Source organism: Arachis ipaensis, chromosome B1 (assembly GCF_059453495.1).
Source record: "Arachis ipaensis isolate K30076 ecotype BB chromosome B1, ASM5945349v1, whole genome shotgun sequence".
In the NCBI taxonomy this organism is placed as follows: domain Eukaryota; kingdom Viridiplantae; phylum Streptophyta; class Magnoliopsida; order Fabales; family Fabaceae; genus Arachis; species Arachis ipaensis.
In genome coordinates, this window is record NC_142436.1 from 18508024 (window position 1) to 18532612 (window position 24589).

The window sequence follows — 24589 nt, forward strand, 5'->3', positions numbered from 1 at the left end:
CATCACCCAAAACCTGACTCTGCCTTAAAAAAAGAAACACTATCTCTACAACTTAATGTTAATGTAACATCATCAAAAGACACCAACTACTGATAAAGACTTTGTACACTTCTTCAGAGGCCATCTCTGTCGAGACCAAGGCGCTCACTACAAAAACTTGATGCCACAACCGAGAGCTGCAGCCGCCCTGTCCATTCCTCTCCGGGCTTCAAGATCACCGGTTTCTCAAATATTGCCCCATCAACACAAAGCATCTGTTTATACTCCTCGTCGCCCATGTCCACCATCGACTTTGCCTTCTTATCCCATGGATTCCACACAGCTGCACATTGAGGTATACAGAAAGGTGTTGGTAATAATTCGAGAAATCAACATTAAATTACAGAGGAAAATAGTTCGGAAAGTGTTGATCTAATAGTTATTTTCCATCACTAATCACCTTACAAGTTTTCTTACTTTAGAGGATTCAAATTTAGAGGATTCAAATTCAAAAGAAAGGGACTGCTTAATTCTTGCAATACCAATTTAAACCGATATCGTAACTGAATTCATATTGACAAATTAGCATTGTTGGCATGATTGTAAGAAGTAGCTCTCATTATAAGGAAGAAATGATAGTCTTTTTGAATGATAATATGAGCAAAGTAGCATACCAACATCAGGGAGACCTTCCTTTCGCATAACAAATGTCCTTTTCCTCTCGTGATCTAGAACTGCAATTATGTTCGGAGAGCTAAGATAAACTCGATCAACCTGCCAAGGAAAAATCAATGACGTTGAAAACTTCTGCCTAATACAACATGTCCAAGAGTAAAGACATCATGAACTGAATGAATATCTGATTGACCAAACGCATAGACGAAAATTGCAGATGCATTGTTGTAGTTTGCGTGATAGGAAAAAAAAAGATTAATTTGCACAATGGAAGCATAAATATGCATAAACCTGTCAAGATGCAGAGATTCCAGAGGATTTACCTCAGATTCAAATGTTATCGCATCTCCTTGTTCTGTGAATCGTTCCTTCTGCAAAAGGTTGTCCAGATAGTCGAGTGTCTCCAAACCTTCAATCCTTATCTCGCTACAAAAAGTAGTTAATGTCCATTTGAATCATCAAGCTAAAAAGATTTCCTTATTTTATGATGTCAAATACATATAATATCAGTACTTTGTATGCAGCGCCGATTTGCTAAATATTCAAATATATCATCGCAATAGACAACAACCGGTAACAATTACAAACAAAATTTATGTTTTCTCTAGTGAACAACTCATCTCAAGTTCAAATATCCATGCTAGTTTCACATCAATAGACATTGTTTAGTCTTTAGTAGCTTCAACCAAAAAAGTACATTCCTCTCTTATTAGATTTAATGTTTGAATTAATACAATTCATTCAAGATATACATCTAGAATTTTTTCTTTCAGATGAATAGACCAAGTATCTATCACCAATGAACCCTGAAGAAGGAACAACCGGAGATGCTAAACAAAATTCTACGTGTTTTAGAAGCTAATATTCCATACATGAGAGAAAAGAGGGTTGATGATAACATCCTGCATCCTCAACAAAGAAAATAAAGACCAAGTATAAGGAACTATCTTACCTGATGTCGGAAACCAGTAAGTACGTGTGATATGCAAATGAGAAACTAAATGGCTTGCCATTGATATTCCTCACTCGTGATATCAAATTCAGATCTCCGTCTGTTGTAAGAGACACCCGAAGACGAAACTCAAAACTGGTACAGTTAGGCATTTGTTAGCTCATTAGTGCTTGTAATTTACTTCAAACACATAAGAAAGTGTACTATATAAAATGTATACATTCAAACTACAAACACATATGACGTTCAAGTTCATACCTATGTGGCCAGCACTTCATATCTTCCTCGGATGATTTCAGTAGAAGGTCAACAAATGATTTCCCAATGGAATCATTAGCCGGCAGAGGAGGAGGATTATCATCAATGAACCACATTCTGTTCCTTGCAAATCCATGCAGCTCCAGAGATCCACAGGTTCCAAACTATTAAACAAATTAAGCTTATCATAGGTGAGTTATAAATGTTTGAATTTATTGGGAATGAATAAACGAAAACAGTGATTAAATTTACCTGAGGGAAACATATAGGAATTCCTCCTCGTATTGCTTTTGGAGCCTTGAAAATCGCCTACAATCAATCGCCAATAAGAGTAAGGTATAAGAGATGACTACTTGCCTCTTTATTAAGTGACATTGGTGAAAATTTCTTATTTCTACAAAATCAACATCAATTAAACATTTAAAACAACTTAACATATTCGTATCAATTTAAGAAAAACATAGAAGTCATTTTAACAAGTAATAGAACACACACCTTACTGCTTGTGAATAGAAGTTCTTCCCCGTGCTCATTCCTCCATGAAGTGACCTGTGCTCCATGTAAGCTTACCTGATTTCAAAAAGAAGATACACTCGAGTTTAACCAGATATGTCATTGTGATACAAGTTTTCCTTATCACGGATTGGCTTCAAAAGTCATAAATGCTAAAACCATGACTGAAGCAAATGTTAAACTCGAGGCAATCGACAAGTTCTCACCCGTGCCAAAGCACCTCGAGGGTTCCGAAGCACAATTTGATCAATTCCATTCCAGTCTTTTGTAATTTCAGTTGCTGCTCTACAGTCCCACACAGCTGCAGAATGCCCCATCCAAAATAGTTGCTGAAAATAGTGTAGGTCCTTTACGTTTCTGCTACCGCAAACCCTAATAAGATTCTCGAATTCGGTACGCCGCAATGCGAAAGGATTGATTGAAGGAGAATTCAGACCACATCTACACTATGAAAAACAAGTGAGTTACCATTATCAATCAAATGCTCAATCCAGAATGTCAATTTTGCTTACCTAACCTCGTCAATGGTAACTTTCAGATCTAGGAAACTCTGATCCTATTTAAAAGGGAAAAAAATAAATTAAAAAAATAGCACAGCATATAAGAATTCCATTATAGCCCTGAACAACAAAAACATGAAACACTGCATTCTGAACATTTGGCAAATGCATATCAACCTACCTGACACATACATAACCCCTTGAAACTTGTCAGATTTACAGCAGAAAAAGACAATTAAATATTGAATGAACCAGGAAAGATAAAAATAATAATAATCAATAAAAAAATAAATTAGAAAACCAAGATACATAATAAATAAACATTACGTCATAAAAATTATTCAGGAAAAATGTAAGTTTTATGGAATGCAGCCCAGTTATTTAAAATGAAACGCTTTTATTCACACACCAAAAATGGAAAATAAAGATTGAACCCCCTTCAAAGTCAAGATACCATTTATGGAATATAATCACCAATTATAAAAATGAAATCCCATCAAACTATAGAGGTCACTAAATAGTAAATATATCATGTGTTATTGCACTTACTTTAAGAATCCAGAGCTAGGAATCTTAGAAGAACCCTCAAAGCAACACCATGACCAGGATGTAAAAGAAGGAGAAGGAACCACAACAATGCATGACCTCTTTCAATTGAGTTCAGAGATTCACACCACATCCAGTGAAAGAGAGAATCAACACCTGATCAAAACAGCATCAAACAAAAAACAGAGGTGAAAATAAGAGCAATGCATAAAGAGGGAAAGAAATTAACCCTTTTCTTGCATAGAGGCATTTACTCAAACAGAAAACGTGCAGTGAAATGAAAGATGAAGAAAAAGTTAAAAACTTTGAACAAACCCAAGATTTGAAGAGACCAGAGGAAGTGGTAGGTGGCAAAATTGTGGGAAGATGGGAACAAAGCTAAAGATAAGGAGGAAAAACCGGTTTTTGTAAAATTATGTGTGTGTCTGGCGATTGCTGAAGAGATCTAGTACGTGGAGATACGAGAAGTACTTGTACACATGTACAAACCGTCAAGCTTTTTGAATCGTTTTCTTTATGTCACCCTTCATATGTTGATGTCTTTCTTTCAAATTTTTTATTTGCTGAAGAATAATAATTAACAAAGAATTAAGTAAAAGATACACTGTTTCTGCGTTAAGGTGGTTGAAAGTTACCTTTATTATTATTATTGTTGTTATTATTATTATTATTAGAATTTAATTCTGACTTAAAAACAATTTTTTACATATATTCAATTCGATTACGTTACATGTATATTAAAATTAGTCATTAAAATTAATTATTAGTATAAAATATAGGATAAATTATTGAAATAAACCAAGTGCAGCACAAAATTACTCAGATCTCTTAAAACGAAATTTTTTTCGTGAATGTCTCAAAATACATTTCTATATAAATCGAATTTATTATTTACAGAAAATAGTACTAAATCGAATCAAGTGAATTCGAATTGCATGCAACTTGAGAAAGGCCATAAATTGAAACAATAAACTTCGAACTAAAAATGACCATAAATCAAAATAATTGCATTCGATTTATGAATGCATGTAAATCGAACCAAATGAGTTCGATTTAGGCACGTGAAGCAAGCTCATGGTAAATCGAAGTCAATGGTTTCGATTTAGTGGTATTTGTAAATCGAAATCTATAGATTCGATTTACAAGTATTTTGCATCTAAGTAGTTCGAATCCAATGAATTCGATTTATGCTCGTTCACCATATATAAACAAATCGAATTTCATTCATTCGAACTACAAACAAAACAAATCCCGCACCCAACTCCACCACCCCAGAGCCGAGATTTACGAATAGCCGCCAAGGAAAGATCAAAGCTGGAGACATGGAAGACGACCCGAATCATCTATATCGGTTAGATAGAGTTGTACATATTGCTGGTGTCATCCACCTCGATGTTAGTAAAAAAAGTTTCTTTTTTTAAGCATACAATAGTTATTCTATTAATACTAACATGTATGATGTGGTAGTTCATTAGAGTCTATAATTAGAGATTAGGATTTAAAATATTTTTTTAATTAAACTCCATGATATAGACTAGTGAGTTATTAGGCTGTTAGATTTTGATAAGTGGAAATGGTAATTAAGAAGGTTGTTTTGGAATGTAAGATACGTTAGATTTTTGAAGTTCTTATTCTTCTGTACGACGAGACTTGGTTAATGAGTAGCGACAGAAAAAAGTTTCTTGATTTTTTTTACTTAAATAGTTAGGACTAGAGATGTGAGGAAATGTTAGATTTTTTAAGTTTTTTAATAATTTTTTGTTATTGTAAACAAGTTTTTAAAGAAAGATCATGCCGTGTTTATCGTTTTCATGTTTTTTGTTTTCATGTTTTTCACTCAATAATAATAATAATAAGAATAAGAATAAAAATAATGTTCAATAAAATTATTGGAGATTATTCTATAAGAAATTTAAGGTTGAAACCATTTGATATTTTGTATTTAATATAACTTAGTTTGGTGTGATAGTTAAAAATTAAGTATAATCAAAGTTATTCTTCTATTTTCATTTGAATCTCAACTTGATCACTAAATTATTAATTAACTCAATAAACTAACTGAATTTCTACTTTATAATTATACTAACTTAACATACACATCCATGTGGCACATATATATTATTTTTCTTTGATTTATAATGTGGCAAAAATCATGTTAATAAAAAAAAGTGTCAAATTTGTATTTTCTATGAGTTACGTCGAAAAATGGACAAAAGACTATTATGTCTGATAAAAAAATGCTGAAATTTGATATGTGTATTAATTTTTCTGGAGACTAAAATATTCGTTTTTAAAATTTTTGGAGACTGATTTGAATAATTACTCTATTAAAAAATAAATTAAAGACTGATTTATTTACCGAAATAAGATCTTAGAGATATTTTTGTATATTTGTTTTTTTTAGAGACTAAAAATATTCACTTTTAAAATTTTTAAAGACTAATTTAGATAATTACTCAATTTTTTTTGTGAACTGTGGTGGAAAAAAAAGCGACGGTCACAAACCGTGGGGAGAAGGAATCTCAATTCCCATTCTCAATGATGAAATTTCTTTGGATTGAATATGACTGAAAATGAAACTCCATCAGTGTCACTTACTTCAAAACATTATTTCTTCTTTTTCGCATATTCTTCTGTTTTCTTCAATGAGTTGTTCAAAATGGATTGCCCATGGAATCTCAAGCTTATCTTATTATTAATACAGTGTTTTCCTTTTCTTTCAACTTTGTTTTCTGTTATATACTATGTACACAAAGACAGATAAATCAAGCTATTATTTTGATATGGAAAGAAAGCTGCATTGTAAATTTGTAATAAAATATTTTTAAAGGAGAAATCAATTCAATTTCAACTAAAATCCAAATAGTGGATTCATATACACAAATTATTTTTTATTAAATGTATGCAACAATAACAAAAGCAATATTAATTAAAATTTAAAATATACTAGTCTGGTAACTTATAATTTGAGTTCAACTTTTAGAAATTAAAAGGAGCAACCACTAAAAATGTCCTCAACTTACCAAGTTGTTGATAAAAATAATCTTAATATTTGTTTATGATAAAAATATCTTTAAAATATAATAAAAATAACTAAAAGATATAATTTTTTTTAAGAAGTGACAAATGATTTTTATATTTAACAAATTTTGTTCTAAAATTTTATGAAATATTTGGATAAATATTAAAAAGTGCATGAAAAAAAAACTAAAAATTGATTTCTAAAAATTTTCTTTTTATCTTTTAAAAATATTTTTGGCCATTTAAAAAATTCAAAACGAATATACTTAGTGTAAAATCACCCACTTTTAATTCATACATAGATTATTAGTACCTAATGAGTATTTGACTTGATTTGATTTTTTTTCTATTTGATTGTAATTAAAGAAGTTTTAGAGTTGTGAATTTTGAACGAAAGAGCATAACATCAAAGAGAAAAAAGAAAAGACAGAAAAAAATAGAAGGCAGAAGCAAAAATTAAAAAATAAGAGAGAATGAATACATTCACACACTTCTAAAATTACAGCAATAGCTTATATATACACAAGATAAAGATATATATAATTGTCCTACACCAAGACTCACTCAAAATAGAATATATCACTAAATAAAACTAAACTAACTACTTCTCTAATACTTCTCTAATTCTGTTATGAATAAAGATTTAGAATCTTTATCTTTTCTCTCCTGTATACCCTCCTCAAATTCGAGTATGGTCAAAGAGTAACTCGCAATTTGATCCTCAATCTCTCAAAAGAAGTAGCAGATAAAGGCTTGGTAAATATATCTGCAATCTGCTCAGCACCTGGAATGTGCACAATATGTAGAGAGTTGTTCCTCAACTTATCTCTAATGAGCCGAATTTCAAGTTGAAAATGTTTCGTCTTATCTTGGAGGATTGGGTTATGCATACGGAGGACTGTGCTCAGGTTATCACAGTGAATCGTAGGAGGAGTCAACAAAGAGACATCTAGTTCATGAAAAAGATTTTGCAGCCAGACCAATTCAGCTTCACAAGATGCCAAGCTCCTAAATTCTGCCTTTGTAGAACTCCTGCTTATAGTAGATTGCTTCCTACACGACCAAGACACTAAATTAGTCCCAAAATAGACACAAAACCCAAATACTGACCTTCTATCCTCAATGTTAGCAGCCCAGTCTGAGTCAAAAAATGCATAAAACCTTGTGTCAGAGCATTTGTGAAAGGCCAAGCCGAGTTTCTTCGTTCCTTGCAAGTATCTGAGGATCCTCTTTGTAGCTTTCCAGTGAGGAAGAAGAGGAGCATGCATGAATTGACTAATTTTGTTAACTGCAAAGGAGAAATTTGGTCGAGTGATGGTAAGATATTGCAAGGAACCAATCATAGTTCTAAACAATTTTAGATCTTCAAAAGCTTCAACACCTGAAAACAAAAGTTGCAAAGAAGAAACCATTGGAGTTGGCATAGGAGAAGCCTCTCCCCTCCTTACTTTGGACAATAAATCTGTTATATATTTCATTTGAGACAAATGTAAGATTCCATCACTTGTATGTTAGACTTCAACACCCTAGAAATAACTCAGAGTTCCTAAATCCTTCAATGAGAAAATCTGATCAAGTTGCTTAATCATAGAATTTACATGAGTAGAATTATTTTCAGTTATAATTATATTATCAACATAACATAAGATATAAATCAAAGAATCAGTAATTCTTCTAATAAATAAAAAGGTATCAGAATTAGCACTTTTAAAATCAAACTGATTCAAAGTCTTAGTTAACTTCAGAAACCATTTCCTTGGAGCTTACTTTAAGTCATAAAGGGACTTGTTCAACCTACAAATATGAGTATCATTCTGTTGTTCAAAACTAATAGGTTGGGACATGTAAATAATATCTTGTAAATCCACATTTAAAAAAGTGTTGTTGAAATCAAATTGTCTAATGGCCCAATTTCTAGAGAAAGCTATATTTAAAACTAGTCAAATGGTAGTAGGTCGGATAACTTGGCTAAAAACTTGTTCAAAATCAAATCTCTCTTGCTGATGAAATTCTTGAGCAACTAACTTAGCTTTATACTTTTGAATAGACCCATCAGGTAGCCTTTTAATAGTGTAAATCTATTTGCAGCCAATAATTTTATGGTATGGGAACTAAATCCCAGGTTTTTGTTCTCATAAGGGTATTATACTCTTCAATCATAGTTCTATGCCAATATGGAATACTAAGACCAACCTTGGAAGTTTTTGGTATATAATTTGTATGAGAAGTACTGTTAACAATAGCAGTATAGCTCTTTAGTTTAGAATGTCCAATTTTAGACCTGGTAGCCATAGAATAAATATTATGAGATTCTTTAATTTGACTTGACTTAGTATGTTGAATTTCACTTCGCTCAAGAGATGGAAGTATAGGAGAATCAGTAGCTAAGGGGGAAGAATTAGAATGCTGATTGTTAAGGTTAGTATCAAAATATTGATGATTTTTAGTATAAAAAATATTGGATGATTGGTAGTGACAATGTCATTTTGGGAAGCAGAATTAACAGCACAATTATCAATAGAAGTAGTAGTATTAGTATTATTTGGTAATAATGAAACAGGAACCATTGAAGGACAAATAGTGCTTAATACCTGATCATTACTGTCAGGAACCTGTGAAGAATTCTCAGAAAAAGATTTGTGAAATAATTCAAGATATGAAAAGTCAGATTCACTAAACTTCACATGCCCATAAATCCTGCCAGTAGAATCAAGACATTTGTAGCCTTTATAATTTGTGGCATAGCCTAAAAATAAACATTTGTGGGATCTAGATTCAAGTTTATTGCTAGAATAAGGTCGTAGCAATGGATAACAAGAACAGCAAAAAGTTTTTAAAAAATTATAATCTGGTTTCTGATGTAATAAAACTTCATATGGTGATTTATTTGTCAAAATAGAAGTAGGTAATCTATTAATTAAAGATGTTGAGATAATAACAGTTTCATCCCAATAGATTAAAGGCATAGATGCAGTGGATAGCATAGACAAACTCATTTCAATGAGATGTCTATGCTTCTTCTCTGCACAGTTATTTTGCTTAGGAACATAGGGACATAAAAAACGATGTGAAATACTTTCTTGTGCCATGAAATTAGCAAAAGTATGAGATTTGTATTCACCTCTGTTATCATATTAGATTTCTTTAATTTTACAATTAGTAAGGTTCTCCATGAGATTTTTATATTGTTTAAAAGCATATAACACCTGGAATTTGTTAACAAGTAAAAAAGTATAAATATACCTACTAAATGCATCTATAAAAGTCACATAGTATCGATAACCAAGATGAGAGACAACAGGGGTAGGGCCCCAAACATCACTATAAACAAGTTGTAAAGGTGTATCATAAAATATATTAGAATCAGAAAAAGGTAGTTTATGCATTTTAGCTTCAGCACAATTTTTACAAATCTTAGAAATTAAATTAGAACTGAAACTATTATAAGCTATATTATATTTATTGAGAACTAATTGATTGAACTATTTTGGTGGCAGAATGACCTAAGCGTTTGTGCCACAGATCAAAATTAGAAAAGGAAATAGAAAAAAATATAAAGAGTATTAGGGGATGATGAAGATTGAGGCACAGTAACATTCACAAACTGATAAATACCTCCTCTTCTAAAACCTTGTAGAAGAACTCTCTTGGTGAACTGACAATAAACAATACAATAAGTTGCATGAAATTTAAAATAAACAAAATTATCTTGAGCAAATTTGGATACACTTATTAGGTTCTTAGTGATGTGTGGTGTGTGTATGAGCTGTTGTAATGAAAATCATCATTCAGAATCCAAGGAATACAAAAATAAACTACCAATATAAGATATAGATATACCTGAACTATTGCCAACTTGAACCTGATCAGGGCCAGTATACTATGAGCAAGAAAGCATGTTAGATTGATTTGGAGTCACATGATGCGAAGCTCCTGTATCTGGATACCATGCTAGATCAGATATGGTGGATGGTGCAACAAGAAAGGCTTGTGGATTATGGAAAGATGGAGTTGGTGGTGGAGGATAGAAGCTGTGGAATTGCTTTGTGACAAAGAGGGGGATGCAGAGTGAAGAACATAAGCGTGTGGCCTGAATGATTGAGACTGAGAAGAGGGTGGAAGTTCTTGGTTAAATTGATGGAAGCAGTACCAAGCAATGTGACCAAAGCGGCCACATACTTGACACTGAGGTCTGGGACAAGTATAGAAGGACCTTCCCCCTCTAGTTTGTCTTCCTCTTCTTCGTCTTCCTCTACCTCCACGATTGAAATTTAGAATAGATGGAAAGGAGGTTTGTGTGAGGTTTGCTTGCATCACTAGATTCTCTGTCTATCAATACTTATCAAGCATTTCATCATGAGTTAGCAGCATAGTTTCAACCTCACAAAGACTAAACATTTCGAATTTTGAATTGAAAGTAGTCATAAGCATTTGATAATCCTCATTAAGTCCTTCAAGAATAGCTTTAATCTGTTTTTTTTTGTTTGAGAGGTTTCCCAAGGCTGCGAGAGAATCTGCAATGGTTTTGATTTTCGAAATGTACTCTAATGCTATGAGAAAGTGTTTCTTGATAATCTTGAGTTGTGCCTTCAATTGCTTGATCCTAAATTTTGTTGACTCCTTAAAATGAGCTTCAATGTTGTGCCAAATTTGATAGCTATAGACACATCCAACTATTTTTGACTTGAAAGCTGAGTCCATAGAAGCCAATAACCAGGAAATTAGGTTTCGGTCATCTTGGATTCATTGTGTGTATTGAGAAGATTCAATCCCAGCAACTTGATTTTGTGAGTTATCAAAACGTGAAGGAATCTTTCCTTGATGCAGATGATCTTTCAATGCTTTTCCTCTAATAGCTGCTAAGGCTTGTTACTCCCATGTCTTGCGATTATTTTCTCCCAACTTATCTTGAATCGGACAAGAAGGTCTTTGATTGAAAATTTGAAATGAAATCTGATTAAAAGATGTATTGATAGTATACAGATCTTTGTTGCTAGAGATAGTAGAATTATCGAAATATCAGGCAATGGATCTTCAAAAAGAAAGAAAGACTATGCTCTGATACCATAAAGGAGTTTTAAAACTATGAATTTCGAACGAGAGAGAGCATAACACCAAAGAAAGAAAGAAAAGACAGAGAAGAAAAATAGAAGGCAGAAGTTAAAATTGAAACACAATAGAGAGAGAACGAATACACTCACACACTTCTAAAGTTACAACAGTAGCTTATATACATACAAGATAAAGATATATATAACTGTCCTACACCAAAACTCACTTAAAATAGAATATACCACTAAATAAAATCAAACTAACTATTTCTCTATTACTTCTATAATTCTGTTGTGAATAAAGATTTAGACTCTTTATCTTTTCTCTCCATTACAGTAATTTACAGCAAACATTTCATGGAGTTAGTTTATTTGTATGAGGAATATTAGAGAGTTAATAATTTTAATAGAATTAGAGAGTTAATAAGCCTCAATATTATGTAAAATTTGATAACTATAGATGCATCCAAGTATTTTTTGCTTGAAAATTGAGTCCATAGAAGTCAATAACCAGAAAATTAGGTTTCGGTCATCTTGGATCCATTGTGTGTATTGAGAAGTTTCAATCCCAACAACTTAATTTTGTGAGTTATCAAAATATGCAGGAATCTTGATGCAGATGATCTTTCATTGCTTTTCCTCTAATAACTGCTATGGCTTGTTGCTCCCATGTCTTGTGCTTATTTTCTTCCAACTTATCTTGAATCGAACGAAAGGGGCTTTGATTGAAAATTTGAAATGGAATCTGATTAAAAAATGTATTGACATCATATGGATCTTCGTCGCTAGAGATAGTAGTATTATCGGAAGATGAGGCCATGGATCTTCAAAAAGAAAGAAACACTAGGCTCTGATACCACAAGAAAGTTTTAGAACTGTGAATTTCGAACGAGAGAGAGCATAACACCAAAAAAAGAAAGAAAAGACAAAGAAGAAAAATAGAAGGCAGAAGATAAAATTGAAACACAATAGAGAGAAAATGAATACACTCACACACTTCTAAACTTACAGCAGTAGCTTATATATACACAAGATAAAGATATATATAACTGTCCTACACCAAAATTCACTTAAAATAGAATATACCACTAAATAAAACTAAACTAACTATTTCTCTATTACTTCTCTAATTTTGTTATGAAGAAAGATTTAGAATCTTTATCTTTTCTCTCCTTTATAGTAATTTACAACAAATATTTCACAGAGTTAGTATATTTGTATGAGGAATATTAGAGCGTTAATATTTTTAATAGAATTAGAGAGTTAGTAAGCCTCAATCTTATGCTAAATTTGATAGCTATAGATACATCCAACTATTTTTGGCTTGAAAACTGAGTCCATAGAAGCCAATAACCAGAAAGTTAGGTTTCGGCCATCTTGGATCCATTGTGTGTATTGAGAAGATTCAATCCCAGCAAGTTGATTTTGCGAGTTATCAAAATGTGCAAGAATCTTTTCTTGATTCAGATGATCTTTCAATGCTTGGCTTCTAATAGCTACTAAGGCTTGTTGCTCCCAAGTCTTGTGGTTATTTTCTCTCAACTTATCTTGAATCGGATGAAAGGGCCTTTGATTGAAAATTTGAAATAAAATCTGATTAAAAGTTGTATTAACAGCATTTGGATCTTTGTCACTCGAGATAGTAGAATTATTGGAAGGAGAGGCCATGGATCTTCAAAAAGAAAAAAAAGACTAGGCTATGATACCATAAAGGAGTTTTAAAACTGTAAATTTCGAACGAGAAAGAGCATAGCACCAAAGAAAGAGAGAAAATACAGAGAAGAAAAATAGAAGTATTAAGATAAAATTGAAAAACAATAGAAAGATACCGAATACGCTCACACACTTCTAAAGTTACAGCAGTTGCTTATATATACACAAGATAAAGATATATATAACTGACCTACACTAAAACTTACTTAAAATAGAATATACCACTAAATAAAATCAAACTAACTATTTCACTATTATATCTCTAATTCTGTTATGAATAAAGATTTAAAATTTTTATCTTTTCTCTTCTTTGTAGTAATTTACAACAAACATTTTATGGAGCTAGTATACATGTATAAGGAATATTAGAGAGTTAATATTTTTAATAAAATTAGAGAGTTAATAAGCCTCAATCTTGTGCCAAATTTGATAGCTATAGATACATCCAACCATTTTTGGCTTGAAAACAGAGTCCGTAGAAGCCAATAACAAGAAAATTAGGTTTCGGTCATCATGGATCCATTGTGTATATTGAGAAGATTCAATCCCAATAAGTTAATTTTATGAGTTATCAAAACGTGCAAGAATCTTTTCTTTGTGAAGATGATCTTTCAATGCTTGTCCTCTAATAGCTGCTAAGGCTTGTTGCTCCCATATCTTGTGGTTATTTTCTCCCAACTTATCCTGAATCGGATGAAAGGGCCTTTGATTGAAAATTTTAAATGGAATCTGATTAAAAGTTGTATTGACAGCATTTGGATCTTTGTTGCTAGATATAGCAGAATTATCGGAAGGTGAGGCAATGGATCTTCAAAAAGAAAGAAAGACTAGGCTCTGATACCATAAAGGAATTTTAGAACTATGAATTTCGAAAGAGAGGGAGAGCATAACACCAAAGAAAGAAAGAAAGAAAAAACAGAGAAGAAAAATAGAAGGCAGAAGCTAAAATTGAAAAATAATAGAGAGAAAATGAATACACTCACACACTTCTAAAGTTACAATAGTAGCCTATATATACACAAAATAAAGATATATATAACTGCCCTATACCAAAACTCACTTAAAATAGAATATACCACTAAATAAAATCAAACTAACTATTTCTCTATTACTTATCTAATTCTGTTATGAATAAAGATTTAGAATCTTTATCTTCTTTCTCCTTTACAGTACAACAAATATTTCACGGAGTTAGTATAATTGTATGAGGAATATTAGAGAGTTAATATTTTTAATAGAATTAGAAAGTTAATAAGCCTCAATCTTATGCAAAATTTGATAGCTATAGATACATCCAACCATTTTTGGCTTGAAAACTGAGTCCATAGAAGCCAATAACCAGAAAATTAGGTTTCGGACATCTTGGATCCATTGTGTGTATTGAGAAAATTCAATCCCAGCAAGTTAATTTTGTGAGTTATCAAAACGTGCAGGAATCTTTTCTTGATTCAGATGATCTTTCAATACTTTTTCTCTAATGGCAGCTAAGGCTTGTTGCTCCCATATCTTGTAGTTATTTTCTCCCAACTTATCTTGAATCGGATGAAAGGGTCTTTGATTGAAAATTTGAAATTGAATCTAATTAAAAGATGTATTGACAGCATATAGATCTTTATTGCTAGAGATAGTAGAATTATCGGAAGATGAGGCCATGGATCTTCAAAAAGAAAGAAAGACTAGGCTCTGATACCATAAAGGAGTTTTAGAACTGTGAATTTCGAACGAGAGAGAACATAACACCAAAGAAAGAAAGAAAAGATAGAGAAGAAAAATAGAAAGCAGAAGCTAAAATTGAAACATAATAGAGAGAGAACGAATACACTCTCACACTTCTAAAGTTACAGCAGTAGCTTATATATACACAAGATAAAGATATATATAACCGCCCTACACCAAAACTCACTTAAAATAGAATATACCACTAAATAAAATCAAACTAACTATTTCTCTATTACTTCTTTAATTCTGTTATGAATAAAGATTTAGAATCTTTATCTTTTCTTTACTTTACAGTAATTTATAGCAAATATTTTATAGAGTTAGTATATTTGTGTGAGGAATATTGGGGAGTTAATATTTTTAATAGATTTAGAGAGTTAATAAGCCTCAATCTTATGCAAAATTTGATAGCTATAGATACATCCAACCATTTTTGGCTTGAAAACTGGGTCCATAAAAGCTAATAACCAAAAAATTAGGTTTCAGTCATCTTGGATCCATTGTGTGTATTGAGAAGATTCAATCCCAGTATGTTGATTTTGTGAGTTATCAAAATGTGTAGGAATCTCTTCTTTATTCAGATGATCTTTCAATGCTTGTGTTCTAATAGCTGCTAAGGCTTGTTGCTCCTATGTCTTGTGGTTATTTTCTCCCAACTTATCTTGAATCGGATGAAAGGGCCTTTGATTGAAAATTTGAAATGGAATTTGATTAAAAATTGCATTCACAGCATTTGGATCTTTGTCACTCAAGATAGCAGAATTATCGGAAGGAGAGGCCATGGATCTTCAAAAAGAAAGAAAGACTAGGCTCTGATACCATAAAGGAGTTTTAGAACTGTGAATTTCGAACGAGAGAGAGCATAACACCAAAGAAAGAAGGAAAAGACAGAGAAGAAAAATAGAAAGCAGAAGCTAAAATTGAAACACAATAGAGAGAGAGCGAATACACTCTCACACTTCTAAAGTTACAGTAGTAGCTTATATATACACAAGATAAAGATATATATAACCGCCCTACATCAAAACTCACTTAAAATAGAATATACCACTAAATAAAATTAAACTAACTATTTCTCTATTACTTCTATAATTCTGTTATGAATAAAGATTTAGAATCTTTATCTTTTCTTTAATTTACAGTAATTTACAGCAAACATTTCATAGAGTTAGTATATTTGTATGAGGAATATTAGAGAGTTAATATTTTTAATAGATTTAGAGAGTTAATAAGCCTCAATCTTATGAAAAATTTGATAGCTATAGATACATCCAACCATTTTTGGCTTGAAAACTGGGTCCATAGAAGCTAATAACCAAAAAATTAGGTTTCAGTCATCTTGGATCCATTGTGTGTATTGAGAAGATTCAATCCCAGCATGTTGATTTTGTGAGTTATCAAAACGTGCAGGAATCTCTTCTTTATTCAGATGATGTTTCAATGCTTGTGCTCTAATAGCTGCTAAGGCTTGTTGCTCCTATGTCTTGTGATTATTTTCTCCCAACTTACCTTGAATCGGATGAAAGGGCCTTTGATTGAAAATTTGAAATGGAATTCGATTAAAAATTACATTCACAGCATTTGGATCTTTGTCACTCAAGATAGCAGAATTATCGGAAGGAGAGGCCATGGATCTTCAAAAAGAAAGAAAGACTATGCTCTGATACCCTAAAGGAGTTTTAGAACTGTAAATTTTGAATGAGAAAGAGCATAGCACCAAAGAGAGAAAGAAAAGACAGAGAAAAAAATAGAAGGCAGAAGCTAAAATTGAAAAACAATAGAGAGAGACCGAATACACTCACACACTTTTAAAGTTACGGCAGTTGCTTATATATACACAAGATAAAGATATATATAACTGCCCTACACCAAAACTCACTTAAAATAGAATATACCACTAAATAAAATCAAACTAACTATTTCTCTATTACTTCTCTAATTCTGTTATGAATAAAGATTTAGAATCTTTATCTTTTCTTTCCTTTACAGTAATTTACAGCAAACATTTCATGGAGCTAATATATTTGTATGAGGAATATTAGAGAGTTAATATTTTTAATAAAATTAGAGAGTTAATAAGCCTCAATCTTGTGCCAAATTTGATAGCTATAGACACATCCAACCATTTTTGGCTTGAAAACTGAGTCCATAGAAGCCAATAACCAGGAAATTAGGTTTCGGTCATCTTGGATCCATTGTGTATATTGAGAAGATTCAATTCCAACAAGTTGATTTTGTGAGTTATCAAAACGTGCAGGAATCTTTTCTTAATGAAGATGATCTTTCAGTGCTTGTCCTCTAATAGCTGCTAAGACTTGTTGCTCCCATGTCTTGTAGTTATCCCAGCCTATCTTGAATAGCATGAAAGGGCCTTTGATTGAAAAATTAAAATGGAATCTGATTAAATATTGTATTGACAGTATTTGAATCTTTGTTGCTAGAGATAGCAGAATTATCGGAAGGTGAGGCCATGGATCTTCAAAAAAATAGAAAGACTAGGCACTGATGCAATAAAGGAGTTTTAGAACTGTGAATTTTGAACGAGAGAGAGCATAACACCAAAGAAAGAAAGGGAAAACAGAAAAGAAAAATAGAAGGCAGAAGCTAAAATTTAAAAATAGAGTAAAGGACAAATAGGTCCCTGACATTTTTTTCTGCGGACATTTTTGTCCCTGAAGAATGGAAAATACATTCATGTCCCTGACCTCTGTAAAATGTGGACAAATGAACCTTTTCATTGAATTCACTGCGTTTGACCTGACGGAAAACTCTGACGTGCAAAGGAGGAGCTGACCTGTCCGTTACAGGATGACACGTGGGTCTGAGCTTTTGGAAATTGGACATATTAGTCCCCAGACAAGAAAACGACGCCGTTTCACTACCTTGCTAGAATAATCCACTCTCCTTGCCAGCTCAGCTTCTCTCCTCAAACACTCACCGCCTTTCAACCCTCTTCGCGGCCCTCCACTGCCGCCGTGGGTCTCTGAAGTCCCCACTCGTCTCCGGTGCCTCAACCGGGTTGGTCAATACTTCGTGGATCTCCGAATCAGATCACTGCCGCAGAGCCTCCTCCTGGTGGCGGACACCGGCAACGACCTAGTGTGGGTGAAATGCTTTGCCTGCAGGAACTGCTCCGCCCATCCACCCGGATCCAAATTTTTGGCAGTCTCATTTTTTAATGAACTTTTCCTCATTTCTTCAGTATCCACTGTTTCCTGCTTGCATGTAGCATCAACCTCCTGTAAGTAAAAACTTTTCAAAATTGTAATGGATATATTACTAAAAAAAATTAAAATTAAAATAACAATAAAACAGGAGCAACCTTTGTTTTTCCTTTCATGCAGAATAGGAACACTTTGGATATCCATATCCATCTGTATTCTGCTTCTTTTCAACAAAATGCTTTTATCGTGATATTGAATAAAATATTGAAACTGAGAAGTTACCTTTCCATGGTCAACAACGGTTATCGCAAGATGCAACCTCCCCATTTTCACGTTCTGAAGTGGCAGCCACATATCATGTCTTTGTCCATCCCTGAGATCATTGATATTCACAGAACATTCCCTGAAAATAACATAACACTTGGTCTGGCGAAGAATACACACTGATGAAACAATTGACAAGAAATCATAAGAAAAAAAATTCAATGGTCAAAGGATATCACTGATAGCAAGACAACCAATGACCAAACAAAATCACACACGAAAGAGGTTGAATTTAAAAGGGAACATCAAATTTGACTGAAATTTAAACATATGTTCCACATCAAGCAACTACACATATTTGGGCTGGCAAGTGAAATGGTCTAAATAGAGGTCATGATTCTGGAAATATAGAACAATTTGTTTGGATTGACAAATTTTATTGAGATGAAAATCAAAATATGCATGACAAAAAGATAGAACAAGAGAACCTTGTAGAAGAACAAAGACTAGTTAGAGAAAAGATTATCAATGAAGCACACAGCTTTCCAATCTCTCAAAGTTACTTAGCAGCAATCTCTCCTGACTCTGAATCACCGTATGCTTTACATGCCTCCACCATATCCCCAACCTTCACATAGCCAACCACTATAGCCGTCCATGAAACTACATTCTTCTCAAACATTCCATCAAACACTTTGCCTTCACCATCTGAAAAGGTCAAAAACATTCCATGTAAATCTCATTGAAATTTTCACTCCCCATAAGAAGAAAAGCAACATCCCAAAGGTCAATTTCAACGGTTTTCTCGCAAAACAAAAAAAAAACAACATGGAAAAAAAAGGGAAAAAGAGTTCACCTTTACAATTATGCAAATTGAGGACCCTCAAGCATGTGAAACCATTGGCAATAACGTCGAGGTCGGAATCAGTGACGCCGGGATAGAACGACCGCAAAACGGACTGGGCAAGGTCCAATTCGAGCAAGCGCGTGAATCTATCAGCCATTCTGCGAAGCTTGTGTGGACCTGCACGCGCCGCAAGCTTCTTCCTTTCGGTGCTCTGCAATCGGAGTCACCTCTTACACACCAACTCGAAGATCTCCTTGTCCTTCTCGCTCTCCAGCTTCGCCCGGATCGAACGAAGCTCGTCGTCAGTGAGAGTGTCATTTATGCAGAGGTTCGAGGATCCCGATCCGACACTGTTCATTATTGTTCGTGCGGAGTAAAACCCTAACCCCTCGAGATTTGAAACTAATTTTTGCAGAGAGGCGGCGGCGCGGCGGTAGTGGGTCGCCGAGAAGGTTGTCGCGGATGAACGGTGGGTGGAAGGAGGGTAAGAAGAGAGAGACTAATGGGAGTAAGGGAGTGAGAAAGGGAAGAAGACGCGAAAAGAGAGGAAGGAGGAGGTCGCCGGCATTGATGGTGGCTGACGGAGGCGCGGCTGTGCGGCGGTGATGGAGGCAGGGCCGAGGAAGAAGAATGGAAGGGAAGAAGGACGAAGGAAGAAGAAAAGAGTAGAGAAATTTGAAAGAATGGGGGAGGATACAAAAACGGCGTCGTTTTTGTCTCCAGGGACTTATATGTCCTGTTACGAAATGCTCCATGCCACCTGGCCTCCGTTGTGTGCCACCTCAGCGCCACCTCTGCCAGCTCAGCCTTTTCCGTCCAGTGCAAACGGCTGAATTCAATAGAAGGACATAAATGTCCATGTTTTTCAAGGGTCAGGGGCTTTAATGTATTTTCCATTGTTTGAGGACGAAAATATCCGCGAAAAAAAAGGCCAGGGACGAAAATGTCCTTTACTCTTAAAAATAATAGAGAGAGATCGAATACACTCACACACTTCTAAAGTTACAACTGTAGCTTATATATACATAAGATAAAGATATATATAACTGACCTACACCAAAACTCACTTAAAATAGAATATACCACTAAATAAAATCAAATGAACTATTTTTCTATTACTTCTCAAATTCTGTTATGAATAAAGATTTAAAATCTTTATCTTTTCTCTCCTTTACAGTAATTTACAACAAATATTTCATGGAGTTAGTATATTTGTATAAGGAATATTTGAGAGTTAATATTTTTAATAATTAGAGAGTTAACAGGCCTCAATTTTGTGCCAAATTTCATAGCTATAGACACATCCAACTATTTTTTGCTTGAAAACTGAGTCCATAGAAGCCAATAACCAGAAAATTATGTTTCGGTCATCTTGGATCTATTGTGTGTATTGAGAGAATTCAATCCCAGCATGTTGATTTCGTGAGTTATCAAAACATGCAGAAATTTTTCTCGATGCAGATGAACTTTCAATGCTTGTCCTCTAATAGCTGCTAAGCCTTGTTGCTCCCATGTCTTGTAGTTATTTTCTCCCAACTTATCTTGAATCGGATGAAAGGGCCTTTGATTGAAAATTTGAAATAGAATATGATTAAAAGATGTATTAACAGCATTTGGATCTTTGTTGCTAGAGATAGTAGAATTATCGGAAGGTAAGGCTATGGATATTCAAAAAGAAAGAAGGAAAGACTAGGCTCTGATACCATAAAAGAGTTTTAGAACTGTGGATTTTGAAAGAGAGGGAGAGCATAACACCAAAGAAAGAAAGAAAGAAAAGACAAAGAAGAAAAATAGAAGGCTGAAACTAAAATTGAAAAATAATATAGAGAGAACGAATATACTCACACACTTCTAAAGTTACAGCAATAGCTTATATATATACAAGATAAAAATATATATAACTGTCCTACACTAAAATTCACTAAAAATAGAATATACCACTAAATAAAATCAAACTAACTATTTTTCTATTACTTCTCTAATTCTATTATGAATAAAGATTTAGAATTTTTATCTTTTTTCTTCTTTACGGTAATTTATAACAAACATTTTATAGAGTTAGTATATTTGTACGAAAAATATTAGAGAATTAATATTTTTAATAGGATAAATTAAGAAGTTAATTAGTATTAACTTAAATGTAGAAAAATTATAAAAAAATGTTAATCACTTAATATTTTTCTATCTGTTTATTGTCCTATTTGGAAATTATAAAGAAAGCAAAATAATAATTAATGTAAAAGTGCAAATCTCTTATTAGGACTCGAGAGATCTTTTCCCTTGTATTTGGACTTTGTGACTGATATGTTACTTCAATCAAATGTACACATTTGGAATTGGATCTAAGTGCATGCATATATACCTTCATAAATGTTAATTAGATGAATCTAACAATCAATTGTAAGATACGGAAACCTAATGATTGTTTATTATACTAGTATAGGTACTATAAGGTTTCGCACATGGTTTAGATCTAAACATTAAAGTGTCATTCAACACTTTGCAAGCCAGGAATGAATCATTTATAAACTTTTTTTTTTCTTTTTTAGGTTTTTTACAATAGCCCTTAAATATTGTTAAACTCGAACAATTTGAATTTTTTTTTTATAAATTCTTTTTATTGAGCACTTCTGTTAATGTATTTAAGATATTATTATTAACGAGATCATTTATTTTTATTGCATATAGTATATATCTGAATAATTAAAGGCTTAAAGCAGAAGTGTTTCGTAAGAAAATAACAACATCTGCGTGGTTAATCATTTACTATAGGCACTATTAATTAAATGTCTATTTACTTATGATTATTTAAAAGCAATATTGTTAGGAACCAATTTTATTTAACCAATAATGAATTAGCTGAAAAAAAAAATTGGTTTATAAGCTTTTCTCATTTGCAAAATACTTTTACAGTTTGATTTTTCATATAGTTGGAAAATGTTTAAAAATAAAGATTAATTTAAATATCTGAAGTTTCTCGAAGTTTAGTTTTTTTTTTTTTTTTGAAAAAGCAAATTCAAAATTAGTTTAAATTATTTTTTTCTTGTTAATTGATATATATAAATCTATTTTTTAAAGTTCTAAAAATTTGTAAACGTGCAGGTATTTATGCAAATTATTTTTAGACAAGCAAATAATAAATTCATTGTTCATATCCACGTTCAAAAGTGCATAACTAAAGCACAAATGGACCACTTTTCCATTAAAAAAAGGTAACGTACAATAAGCCATATTTATGGGGAGAAACCACAAAAAGAAATGAGAAAACGTTTGGATAAGTTCATCTCAAAGGAAGAAAAAAGCGTTTCCATAAGACAAGTGGAAGCATACATGAATGAATTAAAAAAAGAAACAGAAAAAGGTTAGGTTAATAGGATAAATAGGTTTATCTAGACTTTTGTGATGAAAAAATATTTTTTGAGAAAATTATTTGATTGAATTACGAAAATTAATGTGGTAAAATGTTTATTTTTCACAAATAAAAAGCTGGATTTTAAAATATATTCAAAAGTTGGATTTGAAAAGTAAAATTGTTATTTATATACTAAAATCAACTACTAAAATTAATAATTCGATTAATTCTTAACAAATTAGTATTTACAATTTGTGAAGGTCGTTCTAGTTATATATGAAATTTTTAATAATAAAATAAATTATTCCATTGAGAATTTCATAGATTTAGATAATCGATTTGCTATATATTTATGTATAAATATATTTATTGTTTAATTTATTTTTAATATATATTTTGTATTTTAACATATATTTTATACTAATGATTGATTTTAATAATTAATTTTAGTATACACCTAACACATTTGTTTTGAAAGATATTCCAAAATTTTACCGTCATTAGAAATTAGTAATGCAGTGCATTGAAAGTATTTTTTATATGAAAAAAAATCTTTTAAAGTGATAACTGATAATGTTAATGAAGTAATAAAATGATATTTTAATCACCTTTAAATTTGTAATATTTGTTATTGTGAACCCTATTATCTTAATCCAAAGATAATTAATAGTATAAATTAACTTACTTTTGACTAAATAATTTTAGAAGAGTCAGACTCATGTCAAGAAGCTTTATATAAAGGGCAGTTTTATGCACTTCTTTGTTTTTTTTTTTTTTTGAAGGTAAGAGCTCAACACTTAAGTAGAGCAATGTAAAACAAAGACATGAACAATAAAAACATAACAACTCCTATGTCATCTCTGGCATAACCATCGACAACATGAGTTATTTACAACACCAATCCTTAGCACATGAGAATGATTGCTCCACACAGTCACCAATCTCTATTGTCTTGCACTGAAAGATGGTATCATTTCTGTGCAGCCAAATAGTCCAAATAACTGAGAAGAATCCAATTAGCCAATACTTGCGCCTCTCTTTTCTCATTGACACAGATCCCCAACTCTCAAAATGCTCTTTCAACGTATCAGGGACAATCCATGTCTGTCCAAACGTCGAGATCCAAGCACACCTAGGGATGGCAAAATTTCCCGAGACACAGGGATCCCTGCGGGGACTGTCCCGAATGGGGATCCGATTGTGGGAAATTTTTCCTGCGGAATGGGGATGGGGATGGGGGACAAAATTCTCCCGAAGCAGGCGCGGGGACCCGAGCGGAGATCCCCGCCCCGTCCCCACTATTTTCCGAAATTTATGAATTCCTTGAATTATCTTTAATAGTTTATTTTTCATATATGTTTTTTAGTCATTTTTCACACACACATATATATAGAAACTCAAAACTCCTAATCTTTATTTGCATAACCCCTCTTCAATTCAGAGATTCCTAAAGCTGTCCATACTCCATCAAACCTCAGCCACCCCCTCGTCACCCTTCTCACCGCATCCTCACATCTCACCGTGCCATCACCCTTATTGCGTCATAATTTCTATTTGCGCCGTTCCTTTTCGTAACTCTGCCGTTGTGTCCATTCTCCTCTTTGTTGCCGCGTCTCCCACCTCGTCCATTGCTTTTTCCTTTGGCTCGTCGTTGCATCCCCTCCCCCCCTCCCCCATTGCGTTATTTCGAAAGAAGTCACCATCGTGTCATTTAGATTTTTTGTATAAAATCTTGCAGTTTTTGTATAAGATAGATACTTGTAACTTTATTCATATGGAAATTAATAATTAGTTAGAACTATTATGTAGATAGGGAATGGGGTCCCCGCGAGGAATGGGGCCCCGTGGGGAATGGGGATGGGGAGTAAATCTGAGGGCAGGGATGGGGAGTAGGGAGGCATCCCCCGCCCCGCCCTACCCCATTGACATCCCTAAGCACACCACACTTGCCAAGAGTACTCACATGTAATAAATAAATGTTGTATATTTTCAACACCTTTCTTGCACAGCACGCACGTCACATTATTCTGTTGTA

The 24589-nt window shown here is 32.9% G+C and overlaps 2 protein-coding genes across 10 annotated transcripts; both read right to left on the reverse strand.

The window, feature by feature from the left end:
* Nucleotides 1-4: 4 nt before the first annotated feature.
* On the reverse strand, nucleotides 5-4035 carry LOC107626694 (putative glucose-6-phosphate 1-epimerase). 9 transcript variants are annotated; one of them, XM_016329595.3, is made up of 11 exons: nucleotides 3739-4035; nucleotides 3427-3579; nucleotides 2890-2933; nucleotides 2584-2818; nucleotides 2360-2434; nucleotides 2117-2173; nucleotides 1865-2028; nucleotides 1607-1741; nucleotides 978-1080; nucleotides 654-753; nucleotides 5-322 (listed from the first exon to the last, which is right to left on the reverse strand). In XM_016329595.3, exons 4-11 carry the CDS (start codon nucleotides 2692-2694, stop codon nucleotides 114-116), a joined length of 954 nt encoding a protein of 317 aa, XP_016185081.1. In that variant the 5' UTR covers nucleotides 2695-2818; nucleotides 2890-2933; nucleotides 3427-3579; nucleotides 3739-4035; the 3' UTR covers nucleotides 5-113. The 9 variants fall into 9 exon arrangements, with proteins under 9 accessions (XP_016185081.1, XP_088357313.1, XP_088357315.1 ...); XM_088501187.1 differs by having other exon boundaries at nucleotides 2895-2933; nucleotides 3739-3988; XM_088501189.1 differs by having other exon boundaries at nucleotides 2584-2823; nucleotides 2895-2933; nucleotides 3739-3988.
* Nucleotides 4036-17950: 13915 nt separating this feature from the next.
* LOC110270031 (C2 domain-containing protein At1g53590-like) lies at nucleotides 17951-18445 on the reverse strand. The gene is made up of 2 exons (XM_021118444.2): nucleotides 18374-18445; nucleotides 17951-18166 (listed from the first exon to the last, which is right to left on the reverse strand). The coding sequence occupies exons 1-2, from the start codon at nucleotides 18443-18445 to the stop codon at nucleotides 17951-17953; spliced, it is 288 nt and encodes a 95-aa protein (XP_020974103.1).
* Between the last annotated feature and the right edge of the window lie 6144 nt (nucleotides 18446-24589).

Excerpts from the sequence above, each read along its gene's own strand:
- LOC107626694 (XM_016329595.3), bottom strand. The coding sequence starts at position 2,694 with ATGGGGCATTCTGCAGCTGTGTGGGACTGTAGAGCAGCAACTGAAATT. Across the intron at positions 1,742-1,864 it reads ATGAAGTGCTGGCCACATAG|TTTTGAGTTTCGTCTTCGGG; the intron begins GTATGAACTTGA and ends TAACTGTACCAG. Across the intron at positions 323-653 it reads GGAAGGTCTCCCTGATGTTG|CTGTGTGGAATCCATGGGAT; the intron begins GTATGCTACTTT and ends CTCAATGTGCAG.
- LOC110270031 (XM_021118444.2), bottom strand. The coding sequence starts at position 18,445 with ATGTGGCTGCCACTTCAGAACGTGAAAATGGGGAGGTTGCATCTTGCG. Across the intron at positions 18,167-18,373 it reads CCGTTGTTGACCATGGAAAG|GAGGTTGATGCTACATGCAA; the intron begins GTAACTTCTCAG and ends TTTTACTTACAG.